At 37.4% G+C, this 15960-nt stretch overlaps 1 protein-coding gene across 3 annotated transcripts in view; it reads right to left on the minus strand.

Annotated features, from left to right (window-relative positions):
- The window catches only part of LOC129002579 (putative inorganic phosphate cotransporter), a 30735-nt gene that overhangs the window by 5019 nt on the left and 9756 nt on the right, over window positions 1-15960 (minus strand). For all 3 annotated transcript variants that reach the window (XM_054430499.1, XM_054430498.1, XM_054430497.1), the window contains exon 5: window positions 1606-1738. In XM_054430499.1, coding sequence (XP_054286474.1) covers window positions 1606-1738 — 133 coding nt within the window. The remainder of the gene's footprint in view (window positions 1-1605; window positions 1739-15960) is intronic.

A 15960-nucleotide genomic window follows, 5' to 3' on the forward strand; every position in this document is an offset into this window, starting at 1 on the left:
AATAACATTGAAAATACTTCTTTTGGACTATTCAGTAACTCCCAATAAATGTGTGTTGTTTAAAATACAATTTTAACATTTACAGCTGTTTTATTAAAAAGTATTATCCACATGACCAAAATGTAAACAAATCTGTGAAGGGATCTTTAAAGGCTTCTGGGACAGAGACCTAATCGAATTTACTTCGTTTTTCTTTTGATAACTCATCTACAGACTAAGACCTTTCTTTGGACACCTCTACCAAGTTTCTACGTCCAGCCGTTCTCCCAAATTAGTGGAGACAAAGTTTCCAATTAAATATTTAGATTCCCCCATGTTAATCTTATGGAAAAAAATTCAACTTTGATGGAAGATCCTGCTCAAACTAATAAAGCTATCAAAAAACTAAAAACACTTTGCAAAACTACAGATCAGGGCAATCTTTTTGACACTTTAATCATCAAAATCGGTCCAAAAATGAGGGAGGAGTTCTGTTTACAAAAATCGGCTTAGCGTATTATATATATAGAAGATGGTGACAGTAGAAACATTGACTATTTGATACTCAAGTAGACATATCCCATCTATAGCAGAGGAAGACTCTATGTCCCATTTTCAATAAGATATAGAACGTATAGTTCGATAAATTGCTCACATAGTAAACTACTGTCAAAATGCTAATTTCTCTGCTGGCAATACATACATAGGGAACTGTACTTTAAAAACTAATTTGAAATTATAGAAACTGTATAGTAATTTGATTTTTTTTGGAACTTGGTAAAAAAGTTTGTCGTATAAAACAGAAATTAGTGATTGCCAACATCATCCCACTCTGAGGGTGGTATTATTGAACTACTATATTTGTTTACTTTAATTTGGGAATGGGATGTCTACTACTCTCCATAGTCAAGTATTTCACTGAGTCACGGTACGTCCAGAGTGCACGCCGATTCAGATTTTCGGTGCTTGGTTAATCTGAGTCAGATATTTTGTTGGTGGCCACAGTGGAAGTAGGAAATACGCCGCCGGTACTGACTCGGTTAGCAAAGAAACAAGTCAGTCATTGTTATGAAATTAGAAATTGTGGGATGAGGAATAACGTGTTAAATAAATTATAGCGTCTGAAACTGTTGTGAAGTAACAGCCAGTGAAAAATGGTGTTTAATGTTCATGATATTATATATCTCTTTTCCTATAGATAGAAATGATATAGTTTCTTTCTATATTGCGATGAGTGAAACCACCAAAACGTATATTAAAATTGGATAATGTGTTGTAAGAAACTGGTGTCACCTCCGTAAACAAAAAAATCCTGAAGACCGTTTAGTGGTAACCATAAAAGTAAGAATGAAAAAAATAAATATTTTACTATAAAAACATAATTTATTTAACTAAATAGTACAAGCAAAACCTGAATCGGAATCTGAAACCAGAATGAAGAATTCATTTTGGTAAGCAGGTGCCTGCGTGCGGGCTCAGAAACGGGCAGCCACTACGGCCACTTCCATTTGAATGCATGTGCCATTCCTGCTGCCAAAAATCTGAATCTGAATAGGCGTGCACTCTGGACGTATCGTTACGTTTTAAGTCAAAATTATTATTTATATATTAATTTCCATCACCTACCTACTGTTGTAAACAGCTTTCTTGAAACGGTCACAGAAGTAACTTGCTTGACTAACAGAAAGTCTACCAGAGTGCCTGCAAAGACAGCAGTAAACACCATGGCTAAGTATGGTGCTGCAGACCTCAGCCCGGTCTGAAATGGAGCAACTAAGATTAATCTGCTTTTGACACATATTTTACGTCAAATACATTAAAATGTACATTTTTCTCATTTGCTTTTTTCAGTGTGGGAAGGCTGACCATTTTCACAGAAAATACAGGTCGCTTACCAATATATAGGTTCTTTGGAAAAAACTGAGTGGGAACGCTGTTCCCGCACCACTACACCACTGTTGATTAATTTGAAGGCATTATTTTCTCTCCAAATATGAGAACTTTTGCTGTAATTGTGGGGAATTTATGTTAATTTGAAAGCAATGTGGACTGTATTATAGTTATTTTGAAATTGGATACACTAACCTTTTCTTATTAAACTGATGCGTAGACTGGGGGCCCCCTTTGATGAATCCTGAAATGCTATAATGTTGATAAGTTCACTTTTTCACACTATATGATGTTAAAAAACACTTCAATTGTCTTTATAATAAGTTATAAGCCAGCGGTAAATATTTATGTTGGTAAAGAGGTTTATGGTATTTGAAAATGTAGGAGAAAAGGCATGTTAAGTCCTCATAGCAACAGGACTTGCCCAAGAGTGTGCCACTACTCTACTGAAGGAAGGAGTTGGTCATGTGATACATATCAGTGACCAATCAGAGAGCTAGTCTTGAAACCATTGGGGTTTGAAGATACTGATGCACTCTATGAGGAAAACATTTAACTATTTGAAATGGTATTTAAATGGAGATTGTGGTGAAATCAGTTACATATTATTAGAGTGCATTAAAATTAAAAATTAATATAAGAATACTTAGAACAAAACAGTATATATATTTGACATACCGGCCCCCTTGAACCGATCCGGTTCAACAGAAAAACAAGAACCATGCATGATTGAAATATGAGGAATAAAAATAAGGAAGGGGGTTGGTAGCCAGAGTTATGTTAGGTTAGTTTATAGGAAGGCGGGAAACCTTAACTGCAGGTCGTGTTAAGGTTTTTGTAGACGTCTTGATTTGAACGACTCTTACAGTGCCATCTTGACCAGGAGAGGCTGAGATGATTCGACCAAGCATCCAAGCAAGAGGTGGAGTATTGTCTTCATGAATGATTACTAAGTCTCCGATCTTGAGGTTTTCTTCTGGAGTAATCCACTTAGATCGTTCTTGGAGGGTCTGCAGATACTCTCTATGCCATCTGTTCCATATGTGTTGAGCAAATGCGTGCACAAGTTTCCACCGTTTCAGGCGATTTACAGAGATATCCGTGAGATGAGGTTCTATTAGAGACGTCAGAGGTCCTCCTGTCAGGAAGTGTCCTGGAGTTAATGCTTCAAGGTCAGATGGGTCTGCAGAGAGTGGTGTAATAGGCCTTGAATTTAACATTGACTCAACACGAGCAATCAGTGTTAGAAACTCTTCATAGGTTAGGATTTGTGTACCTATGACTCTCTTCAAGTGGTATTTGGCACTTTTTATTGCCCGCTCCCACAAGCCTCCTTGGTGTGGAGCTCGAGGTGGTATGAAATGGAAAGTTATTTTGTTGTTCTGGGCAAACCGTTGTGTTTCAGGTTTTATCATTAGGTCTTGGAAGCATTTTTTAAGCGTTGAGGCTGTTCCAATGAAATTGGTGGCACAATCTGAATATAAATCTGATATAGTGCCTCGTCTGGCAGTAAACCTAGTTAAGGAAGCAATGAATGCATCTGCTGAAAGATCTGTGACCATCTCCAAATGTACAGCCTTTGTGGCAAAGCATATAAATAAACAGAGATAGACTTTAATTGGCTGCAGTCGACGTAAGATGTGAACCTTTACTGTAAAAGGTCCAGCATAATCCATAGCGGAAACATTGAAACAACGAGTAGCCGTAACACGTCCAGCAGGTAAGTCGCCCATTAAAGGTGCTGTCATTTTAGGCTTAGCTTTGAAACATCGAATACATTTAAATATTCTGGAGCGTATAACACTTCTCTGAGACAATATCCAGTAGTTTTGCATTAACATTGCTTGAAGGAGTTGTGGTCCTGAATGTAGATATATTTTATGAAAGAAATCAATCAGCAGGTGGACTACAAAATGGTTCTTGGGAAGCAAAATGGGATGTTTTGCACTGTACTTAAGTGGTGAATTTTTCAGTCTTTCACCAACTCGTATGATTCCTTCTTCATCTAAGAAAGGTGCAAGCCGTTGTATTTGAGTAGAACATGTTTTCTTAGCTTGAAGCGATTTGATCTCATTTGCAAAGCATTCCTTTTGCACACACCAACATATGCGATTTGTTGCACTTTCAAATTCCTGTTTGGTTAAATGAGTGGTTATTTTTGCCTTTAGCTTTAGACATTTAATAAAACGAAGAACATAAGCCATAACGTTTACAAGTTTAGACCATGAGGAATATTTACTTAAAAAATGTAGTTTAGAGTCATCGGTTGATGTTATGAGGTTGAATGTCTCTGATTTCAGTTCATTAAGAGATTCTTCAGGATCTGGGGAAAGTTTAGTTTGTGGCCATGTAATTGAGTCCCATTTAAGCCACTTAGGTCCTGACTACCAGAGCTCATGATTCATTAAAGCGGATGGTGTTAGGCCACGAGAGGCGCAATCAGCGGGGTTCTCTGCTGAGGAAACGTGTCTCCATATGCATGAAGGAGTAAGCTCTTGTATCTGAGCTACTCTATTTGCTACAAATAGTTTTAGCTTGTAAGATGGGGTGTGGATCCATGACAGAGCAATCATAGAATCTGACCACGCATTGATAGCTGTAATATGGTATTGTTTATCAAACTTATTGATGCAATAGTGAAGCAACTGTACCGATTTTGTTGTAAAAAGGCAACAAATCAATACAGGGTAACGCGAAGAACAGTCAGCTGGTTTAAACAATAGATCAGTATAGACCAGAATGCACCACGCACTAAAGTAGGAGAGGGGATAAGGTCTAGCCGGATGGTCACTTGCTTCCAGCAGTACCAGTTCCTATCCAAATCTCATCGTAGCTAGTTCGGTAAAATTGTTTTTCGTTCGTGGAAATTAAATTCATTTCGCGGCGTTTGGTCGGGCAATCTTATTTTTCCTTAAAATCGTACAGCCTATATCCCTAAGGGATATAATTGCCCCGCGATTGGAAATTAGTATCAGTGTCATTGTCAGAAAGTGAAAAAGTTCGTTACCGGCCAACGCAGTTCCGCCATTTGAAAATTACACGTTCGTTTCACGAGTTCAATTGATCGCGTCTTGTAGAATACCGGCTAGTTACATTTCCCAGTCCCTTCCCCTTTATTTGTGTCATATTTGTGGACGTCCAAACTGTAAGTAATTTGTGTTATTTATTTGTTAATTTAAGATTTCAGTGAGTCGCACTTTTGAAAATTTTTCCTGTCTTGTTTTGTCATTTCATGTAGAGTAAGCACATGTTCACAGGTTCAAATTCAAATCACTGATTTTCACATCCATTCATATTGTAGCAATCCGCTTTATTAATTAGATTGTAACAATCCTATAGTATTAAGAATAAATAGGTAAAAATGTTTTTATAGGGCAATTCAGAGTTATTTAATAAGATTTTTATAGTGTTGGAATTTTACACAGAGTCATTGTTAATTTTCATTGTTGAGCAAATGGTACAATTCTTTTAAAGAGTGTCACAGTCAGTATCTTTTGGGGGAAACAAATTATTATCAGAGAAGGGAGCAGGTAGCTGGTTCGATTGATACGGAAGTGTTGTTGGAAGTTGTGCCAGTTTGAACATAGATGAACCACCAAAGTGCCAAATTAGCTATAAAATAATAAAGCAACATTCTGATAAACATTACTACGATTGAATACAATATTGTTCAATCAGTTGGACTGCGAGACGACCTTCGTTTTTAATCGTTGGCCAACGAAAGGATTTGCTTGGTACAGGTCATCTCAACCATTAGATTAAATACCACTCTTCCATTGATACTTTCGAGATCGGTGTGAAACCGCACCATACCTCCCCTTTGATAAATCCATTCAACAGTTTCAATAAATTTCCAACTGATTGTGTATCTCTAGGTCATTTTTACTTGAAAGAATGCAACAACGACTGTAAACTGAAATAAGTGTATTATTAAATTCTGTGCAATAAACTCCAATTGTTACTCACTTTTAGTTCTCAATAACCTTGGTATTTTAGCATATGCAATAGTATTTGATAAACAAAAGGTAATTCAGTAAATCATAAGCCACTACAAAAGATTCACCTTTTAAGTGCAAAACTAGTCACTAGTGTAGTAGTGAGCAAGTAAATTCAGTGTAGAATTAAGACTGGTAAATTGATCTCATTAAAGGTATTACTTTATTGGAAGAACTACAAACAGTGCCAGGGGCGTCCCCTAAGGACCTTTGGGAAATATTTATATTTTGCAGGGTCCACTCATATTTTTCAATAACATCAAGCTTCCACTGCCAAAAAGCTCTGTCTGATATTTTTATTTTCTAGAGTTCTTCCAACCTAGGGGCAACCAACATTTGTAAAGAATTCATTAAAGAGCATTGCAAGGAGTAAATATATTTAAATATAATATTTAAATATATGAGAGTCAAAGTCTTTTCTTTTTTTTTCTTTACAAATAAACTTTTCTTTTTTTTCTTTACAAATAAAGAAAAAAAAAACCACGCTCTGCTACCATTTATTTGTAAAGAAAAAAAAGAAAAGTCTTTGACTCTCATATATTTAAATATTATATTTAAATATATTTACTCCTTGCAATGCTCTTTAATGAATTCTTTACAAATGTTGGTTGCCCCTAGGTTGGAAGAACTCTAGAAAATAAAAATATCAGACAGAGCTTTTTGGCAGTGGAAGCTTGATGTTATTGAAAAATATGAGTGGACCCTGCAAAATATAAATATTTCCCAAAGGTCCTTAGGGGACGCCCCTGGCACTGTTTGTAGTTCTTCCAATAAAGTAATACCTTTAATGAGATCAATTTACCAGTCTTAATTCTACACTGAATTTACTTGCTCACTACTACACTAGTGACTAGTGTTGCACTTAAAAGGTGAATCTTTTGTAGTGGCTTATGATTTACTGAATTACCTTTTGTTTATCAAATACTATTGCATATGCTAAAATACCAAGGTTATTGAGAACTAAAAGTGAGTAACAATTGGAGTTTATTGCACAGAATTTAATAATACACTTATTTCAGTTTACAGTCGTTGTTGCATTCTTTCAAGTAAAAATGACCTAGAGATACACAATCAGTTGGAAATTTATTGAAACTGTTGAATGGATTTATCAAAGGGGAGGTATGGTGCGGTTTCACACCGATCTCGAAAGTATCAATGGAAGAGTGGTATTTAATCTAATGGTTGAGATGACCTGTACCAAGCAAATCCTTTCGTTGGCCAACGATTAAAAACGAAGGTCGTCTCGCAGTCCAACTGATTGAACAATATTGTATTCAATCGTAGTAATGTTTATCAGAATGTTGCTTTATTATTTTATAGCTAATTTGGCACTTTGGTGGTTCATCTATGTTCAAACTGGCACAACTTCCAACAACACTTCCGTATCAATCGAACCAGCTACCTGCTCCCTTCTCTGATAATAATTTGTTTCCCCCAAAAGATACTGACTGTGACACTCTTTAAAAGAATTGTACCATTTGCTCAACAATGAAAATTAACAATGACTCTGTGTAAAATTCCAACACTATAAAAATCTTATTAAATAACTCTGAATTGCCCTATAAAAACATTTTTACCTATTTATTCTTAATACTATAGGATTGTTACAATCTAATTAATAAAGCGGATTGCTACAATATGAATGGATGTGAAAATCAGTGATTTGAATTTGAACCTGTGAACATGTGCTTACTCTACATGAAATGACAAAAAACAAGACAGGAAAAATTTTCAAAAGTGCGACTCACTGAAATCTTAAATTAACAAATAAATAACACAAATTACTTACAGTTTGGACGTCCACAAATATGACACAAATAAAGGGGAAGGGACTGGGAAATGTAACTAGCCGGTATTCTACAAGACGCGATCAATTGAACTCGTGAAACGAACGTGTAATTTTCAAATGGCGGAACTGCGTTGGCCGGTAACGAACTTTTTCACTTTCTGACAATGACACTGATACTAATTTCCAATCGCGGGGCAATTATATCCCTTAGGGTTATAGGCTGTACGATTTTAAGGAAAAATAAGATTGCCCGACCAAACGCCGCGAAATGAATTTAATTTCCACGAACGAAAAACAATTTTACCGAACTAGCTACGATGAGATTTGGATAGGAACTGGTACTGCTGGAAGCAAGTGACCATCCGGCTAGACCTTATCCCCTCTCCTACTTTAGTGCGTGGTGCATTCTGGTCTATACTGATCTATTGTTTAAACCAGCTGACTGTTCTTCGCGTTACCCTGTATTGATTTGTTGCCTTTTTACAACAAAATCGGTACAAAATGCCCCCTAGCAGAAAAAAAATGATCCGTGATCGGCCTAGGACAGTCCAACCTATCGTACTACCTCGGAGCATTTTTTGGTCTAGCCGGTGGACCACGACGATACACATGAACACAATTACAATTTACAATCAACAATAACGACAACAATAATCTAAATTATGGTAACGATAACACTAAACTATAACAATGATCTATTTTGTAACAAGGACACCAACTGATCATTTCCCTCATTGAACACACAAAGGCATCCCGCGCACAGAATAACATTTTGGTGTATCACCAAGGTGACCACCCGCAGAGTGTGTTGTCAGAAGTGGCGAACAGCTGGGCTCGTACATTGTTGTGGTGTAGTAGTAGTAGTCCATTGTTGTGGTGAGTCAGCGGCGCAGCGGGGAGGGGTGGGCCAGCGCTCAACAATGGTCCGATAGCAGTGTTGTCAGTGATGCGATAAGCATGCGATAACCTTCTCGTGACAGGTGAACAATGTCCCTTTTTCCATTAGGATATCTACGTTTATAATATTTCTTCGTCCGTGTACTATTTAAAGGGTGGAATAGCTTGTGGAATTGTAAAATTCTTACTCTGGGCGGATTGTGTAAGGATTGAATGAAAATATTGATTTCTTTGATTTGAGTTTGATGTTGAGGATTATTGTTGAGGGTGGGGGGGAGGGTTGAAATGATGATATTTCTGCTGCTGGCTTTAATGAGTTTTGTGATGGTTTTGATATTTGATTTGATATGATTTGGGGGGACTCGTTTAAATATGTCGTTGATAGAAATGATTAGAAAGCATGTTTTACGGAGATGTGGCATTATGGATTTTAGGGATGATAATAGGTTTGTAGTTGTCCATCCGCCTCGAGTCCCACTGGTGTCGATGTTGACACTGGGGTCGTCCATAGTCCATGTTTCGCACATCCGTCTGGCCTGCGAGTCACCCAGCACACTTACACCGTTGCACATCATTGATTTTTCACTGTCAGGGAAATCACTCACTATTACCATTTCACAACAATATTTTTTTTTACAATTACAATTTTTTTTACGTTACCACATTTAAACATTTAAACACATACAAAACAATACGATACGATTCGCCTACCGCTGGTAATATTTTTTCAATTGGCATACATGAACTACTCGATTTACACTGGGATCCTCGACTAATTCAATTCTGACATTTACTGGACTTAACACATTGGTTACGACGTATGGACCTTTCCATGTTTGAGTCAATTTGTGCGATACTTCGTTGGCTTTATTACTTGGTATGTACCTTTTATATAATACCAAATCGTTTTCTTTGAACGGCGATGGATTCCTATTTTTATTATATCTGGCGCTACTTTTGCGATGGGCTGATTTAATATTATCCATGATTTTTGCGATACAATCCTCTGTAACGTCGGTATCGTTTTCCTGATCGATGTCCCACTGTAATTGCAATGGATGATTAATTTCTCGTCCTAAGAAAATTCGCGCAGGCGTCGCTTTGGTTGTTTCATGGACGGCTGAATTTAAACCCATGTTTAAATATGCGATATTTTCATCCCAGCGTTTTTGTGTTTGCGAATGGAATATTTTTAACGCTATTTTCAGGTTTCGATTTACTCTTTCTGACTGATTTGAGTTTGGCCTAGCTACAGAAGTATTGATGTGTTTTATTCCTAAGCTGAATAGAAAACTTTTAAACATTTCAGACTTAAAAATGGATGCGTTGTCAGATACAATTATTTCTGGGAAGCCATGTTGGGTGAAAATTTTTTCTTTTAGCGCAGCAATGATTGTTTTGGAATTCGCCTTTTTTAATGGAATAATCCAACTGAACTTCGAAAATGTATCAACACACACTAATGCATACATATTTCCATTTGCGGTTCGTATTAACGGTCCAAAGGTATCGATGTGCAGCCTCTCAAAGCATCTTTCGGGAGGTTTAGAATTCATCAGGCCAATATTTAGCGCTTGAGCTGGTTTAGACAGCTGACAAAGGCTACATGACCTGACAAATTGCTTAACCTCGTCGAAGATTTTCTCCCAAGTGAATTCGCGTGTGATTCGCCCGATAGTCTTTTTTATTCCCAAGTGAGCGGATATTGAAATGTCGTGAAAATATTTCATTAGCATTTTCCTCATTTGAGTCGGAACGACGATTTTAGACGGATTTCTGGGGTTTTTTTGATAACGTAGTATACCCTTTTTTATGAAATAATTTGGTACGTCGATTCCATCTTCGATGTTATTTATAATATTGAGGAGCTGTGGATCTTCGCGTTGTTTCGAACTCAGTGACTCAAAAGTTTCAGGGAAGTGTTGTAGAAAGAAAACTTGTTCGGGGACAACATCGTTTTGTGATGTGGGAGTTTTAGTCTGCTTTTGTTTGTTGACTTTGACTCGGTCGGGGCCAACGTCGCTTTGTGGCGCTGGGGTTTTAGTCTGTTGTGGTTCATTGACTTCAAACATCCGGCTTAGAGCGTCGCTTACTATGTTTTGTGTGCCCCTACAATGCTCGATTTTTTCGCATGGAAATTGTGAAAATCGTAGCTTCCAACGCGCTAACATACCAGTAGTCTTGTCCGAACCCATAACATATGTTACAGCCATACAATCTGTTTTGAGGATGAATGGGTTATCAGTAAGGTAATCTTTGAACTTTTCCAGGCCGTACAATACAGCGGCAAATTCCTTCAAATACATGCTGTATTTCAATTGAGCGCCTGAGAACGTTTTGCTGGCAAAAGCAATTGGAACATTATTGCCGTTAATTTCCTGTTCCAAGACAATTCCTACGGCGTTTTCACTTGCGTCACACGACACAATAAATTTTTTCGACCAGTCTGGCAAATGAAGTACGACGGGCGAGGACAATGTTTGCTTTATTTTGTCGAAACTAGATTGTTGATCGGGACCCCACCTGAATCTTACGCCTTTCTTTTTCAAGTAGTTCAATGGTCTACTGATTTCGGAGAAATTAGGTATGAACTTGGCATAAAAAGCAGCCATGCCGATAAATCGTTGTACACCCTTTAAATTGCGTGGTCGAAGAAAATTACTAATAACCTCAGCTTTAGTATCGTCCACATACAGTTTACCATCCTTTACTATGTGTGACAGGAAACGCATGCCCCTCTTTGCCAAGGTGACCTTGCTAGGTTTGATCGTAAGTCCGGCGGCTCTTAGACGTTCCAAAACCATTTTCAAGTCATTGTAATGGTCCTGTGGGTTTGCGCTATAAATGCAGAGATCGTCGACAAAGTTTATTACACATTTAAATTTTAAGTCTCCTAGCATTTCGTCGACTATGCGTCCTAACACCTGGCTGCCGATTTTTATTCCTTGGGGACAAGTACGAGGCTGATATAAGGCATATCCTACATTGAAAGCGGCGTATTTCCTACTATCAGGGTGTAATAGACATTGGTAATAGCTATTGTTCAAATCAAGTGTAGTGAAATAACGAGCATCTTTAAAATAAGGAAAAACTTTATCTACTTCTGGTTGTGGGAAACTGTCCATTTCAATAAACTTATTTAATTCTTTATAATTGACTACCAATCTAAATTTCCCGGGTTCCTTTTTTGGTCTTAGGAAGGCGCTAGAACTGAACTCTGAAACACTTTTTTCTATTACCCCTTCATCTAGTAATTGTTGCACAGTATTTCTCATTATTACCATCTTATCTGGCTGGACGTGGTAAGGTCTTTGTCGGAATGGCACAATATCCTTACTAAAACGAATTTTGTAAGGCTCAGTCTTTGCTAAGCCGATTTTGTCTGTGACAACGTCGCTAAACTGTCGAAGCAGATTTTCGAAGCTGTTTCGTTCGACTTCCGTGAGCGGTGAGTCACCCAGATCGGGTTTATCACAAGTTGGGATCTCTCCTTCTCCTATCAAACAATATGATTTAATACTCTCCCTAAACTTAAACTCCGCTGTTGAATCACCTAAATTCACGGACATTCGCGCAAACTTCATAAAATCGTACCCCAAGATTAACTGTAACGGAAGTTGATTAACTACCCAGAAATTGTAGTCCCATGACAGATTATCTATCTTAAAATGAACTTTGACTTCCGTCCGTACAGTTATCTTCTGACGGTTCGCGACTTCTACTGATTGATTAATTTTACTTGACTGTTTGATCAAATTCGCACTTTTCAACTTATTAAAAAGTGTTTTACTAATCAATGACCTACTACTGCCAGTGTCTATCAGCGATAGGCAATCTATATTGTTTCCAAACAATACCTTAATCAGCGGCAGTTTCGCGGATACATCTGTTGCTTGCATGCTTTTGTTGGGCGATAACTTTACAGTTCGACGTTGTGTGCCCTTGACAACGTCGGAATCTAGTTTAAAGAAACCCTACAGTTCCTAGCGATATGACCTTCACCCTGACAACGATAACATTTTATGATCCTTTCCCTGGGTCTATTACGTAGATCGTTTGACGACGTTGTTGGATTATGACGAGTTTGGTTTGCAACCCTAGGCGACGAATTAATCAAAGGGCGTCGATTGGCATTACCAAAATATCTCTCTTCGGCACGCATTAAACTAGTGATTCTATTTGCGAATGATTTTAGCTCAAATAAGCTTTGCGGCATTTGACCGAACGAAAAATGACTTCGAACAGTTGGATTACATTTTGTCAAAGCAATCTCAATCACCTCGCCTTCTGACATTGACGATTTTAAAGCGAATGCGATAGATATGATGTGGTCGACGTATTCTGAAAAGGTTTCATTCGGTTGTTGTGGTCGATCTAACTCAAACGATGCAATCTCTCGTCGCCTAATTGACGGAATAAATCTGTGTAATATCTCGTCGTGTAAGACATTCCAGCGTGCGTTACTTGATACTGCTTCTAAGAACAATTGGAACATATGACCTTTGACCTTAGGGATAATAAGTTTAATGATCTCTGTATGACAATTCGGAGAAATATCAAATATTGGTTTGATGTTTTTGAGAAATGAAATTAATTCAAGTTCATCTGTGCCGTCGACTATGTTCAATTTATTAATTAATTCAATTACCACGATTTGATCAGTTTTGGAAAGTGATTGACTGACATTGTATGCGTGAGCGTGTACGTGTGTGTCATGGTGAGTGTATGTGAGAGGTCGAGTGTGTGGGTGTGGGTGTTGGGTATGGTCAGTGAGGGTGTGTTGCGACTGTACAGTGGCACTGGCCGGGGCAACAGTAGACAGAGAACCAGTCGCTACAGGAAATGACGCGCGTTGTTGTGCATTCGCTATCTCTCTCTCTCTCACACACTCGTTCGAAGGTTGAATATCCACATACGACGAGCTATTGGCATGACTGTTGTTTTGATTTATATTCGACGTACTTGATAGTATTTCAGTCAATTCGTGGTTGTTTAGATCCATTAAACAACTATTAGAATTTTGTCTAATTGGCGATGGTTCGTCATCGTTCACGATCGGTAAACGACAATCGGAATTTTGTCTACCTAGATTAGCTCCATTGTCATTTGGTGGAACTATTTCATTGTTATGGTTGATCGTTGCATTTAAATCGATTAATTCCCCTAAATTTCTCCTTGACATACGGTCGCGTCGATTATTTGCAGTTGTGTTATACCCAGGCCCAAATTGTCGGTGCATTTTTCCTGCTAGGAAAATAATTCAATTTACGGTGATATATCTGACTTTAACAAATGAATATTCCACGATGACAAAACCCAATTGACAATTAATTACAGCACAATACACAATGACGATGGCAATAACAACAGAATTTCTTATAATCTAAACAATTTCAGTGAATCGCACAGACACAAACAGTACCAAGAGATCACGCGATGATATCATTTATTTGTAAAGAAAAAAAAGAAAAGTTTATTTGTAAAGAAAAAAAAGAAAAGACTTTGACTCTCATATATTTAAATATTATATTTAAATATATTTACTCCTTGCAATGCTCTTTAATGAATTCTTTACAAATGTTGGTTGCCCCTAGGTTGGAAGAACTCTAGAAAATAAAAATATCAGACAGAGCTTTTTGGCAGTGGAAGCTTGATGTTATTGAAAAATATGAGTGGACCCTGCAAAATATAAATATTTCCCAAAGGTCCTTAGGGGACGCCCCTGGCACTGTTTGTAGTTCTTCCAATACCTTTAATGAGATCAATTTACCAGTCTTAATTCTACACTGAATTTACTTGCTCACTACTACACTAGTGACTAGTGTTGCACTTAAAAGGTGAATCTTTTGTAGTGGCTTATGATTTACTGAATTACCTTTTGTTTATCAAATACTATTGCATATGCTAAAATACCAAGGTTATTGAGAACTAAAAGTGAGTAACAATTGGAGTTTATTGCACAGAATTTAATAATACACTTATTTCAGTTTACAGTCGTTGTTGTATTCTTTCAAGTAAAAATGACCTAGAGATACACAATCAGTTGGAAATTTATTGAAACTGTTGAATGGATTTATCAAAGGGGAGGTATGGTGCGGTTTCACACCGATCTCGAAAGTATCAATGGAAGAGTGGTATTTAATCTAATGGTTGAGATGACCTGTACCAAGCAAATCCTTTCGTTGGCCAACGATTAAAAACGAAGGTCGTCTCGCAGTCCAACTGATTGAACAATATTGTATTCAATCGTAGTAATGTTTATCAGAATGTTGCTTTATTATTTTATAGCTAATTTGGCACTTTGGTGGTTCATCTATGTTCAAACTGGCACAACTTCCAACAACACTTCCGTATCAATCGAACCAGCTACCTGCTCCCTTCTCTGATAATAATTTGTTTCCCCCAAAAGATACTGACTGTGACACTCTTTAAAAGAATTGTACCATTTGCTCAACAATGAAAATTAACAATGACTCTGTGTAAAATTCCAACACTATAAAAATCTTATTAAATAACTCTGAATTGCCCTATAAAAACATTTTTACCTATTTATTCTTAATACTATAGGATTGTTACAATCTAATTAATAAAGCGGATTGCTACAATATGAATGGATGTGAAAATCAGTGATTTGAATTTGAACCTGTGAACATGTGCTTACTCTACATGAAATGACAAAACAAGACAGGAAAAATTTTCAAAAGTGCGACTCACTGAAATCTTAAATTAACAAATAAATAACACAAATTACTTACAGTTTGGACGTCCACAAATATGACACAAATAAAGGGGAAGGGACTGGGAAATGTAACTAGCCGGTATTCTACAAGACGCGATCAATTGAACTCGTGAAACGAACGTGTAATTTTCAAATGGCGGAACTGCGTTGGCCGGTAACGAACTTTTTCACTTTCTGACAATGACACTGATACTAATTTCCAATCGCGGGGCAATTATATCCCTTAGGGATATAGGCTGTACGATTTTAAGGAAAAATAAGATTGCCCGACCAAACGCCGCGAAATGAATTTAATTTCCACGAACGAAAAACAATTTTACCGAACTAGCTACGATGAGATTTGGATAGGAACTGGTACTGCTGGAAGCAAGTGACCATCCGGCTAGACCTTATCCCCTCTCCTACTTTAGTGCGTGGTGCATTCTGGTCTATACTGATCTATTGTTTAAACCAGCTGACTGTTCTTCGCGTTACCCTGTATTGATTTGTTGCCTTTTTACAACAAAATCGGTACACAACTTGGCAAGTAAATGAGCGCCGCATAGTTCAAGCCTAGGTATTGTAGTGCGTTTAAGCGGAGCTACCTTTGATTTTGCAATCAACAAATGAGTTGAAACATTGTGATCAGAATCTTCTAACCTTAAAAAGACACATGAAGCATAGCCTGATTC

This window comes from Macrosteles quadrilineatus, unplaced genomic scaffold, assembly GCF_028750875.1.
Source record: "Macrosteles quadrilineatus isolate MER2022 unplaced genomic scaffold, UCM_ALF_1.0 Scaffold_9__3_contigs__length_116548681, whole genome shotgun sequence".
Lineage (NCBI taxonomy): Eukaryota > Metazoa > Arthropoda > Insecta > Hemiptera > Cicadellidae > Macrosteles > Macrosteles quadrilineatus.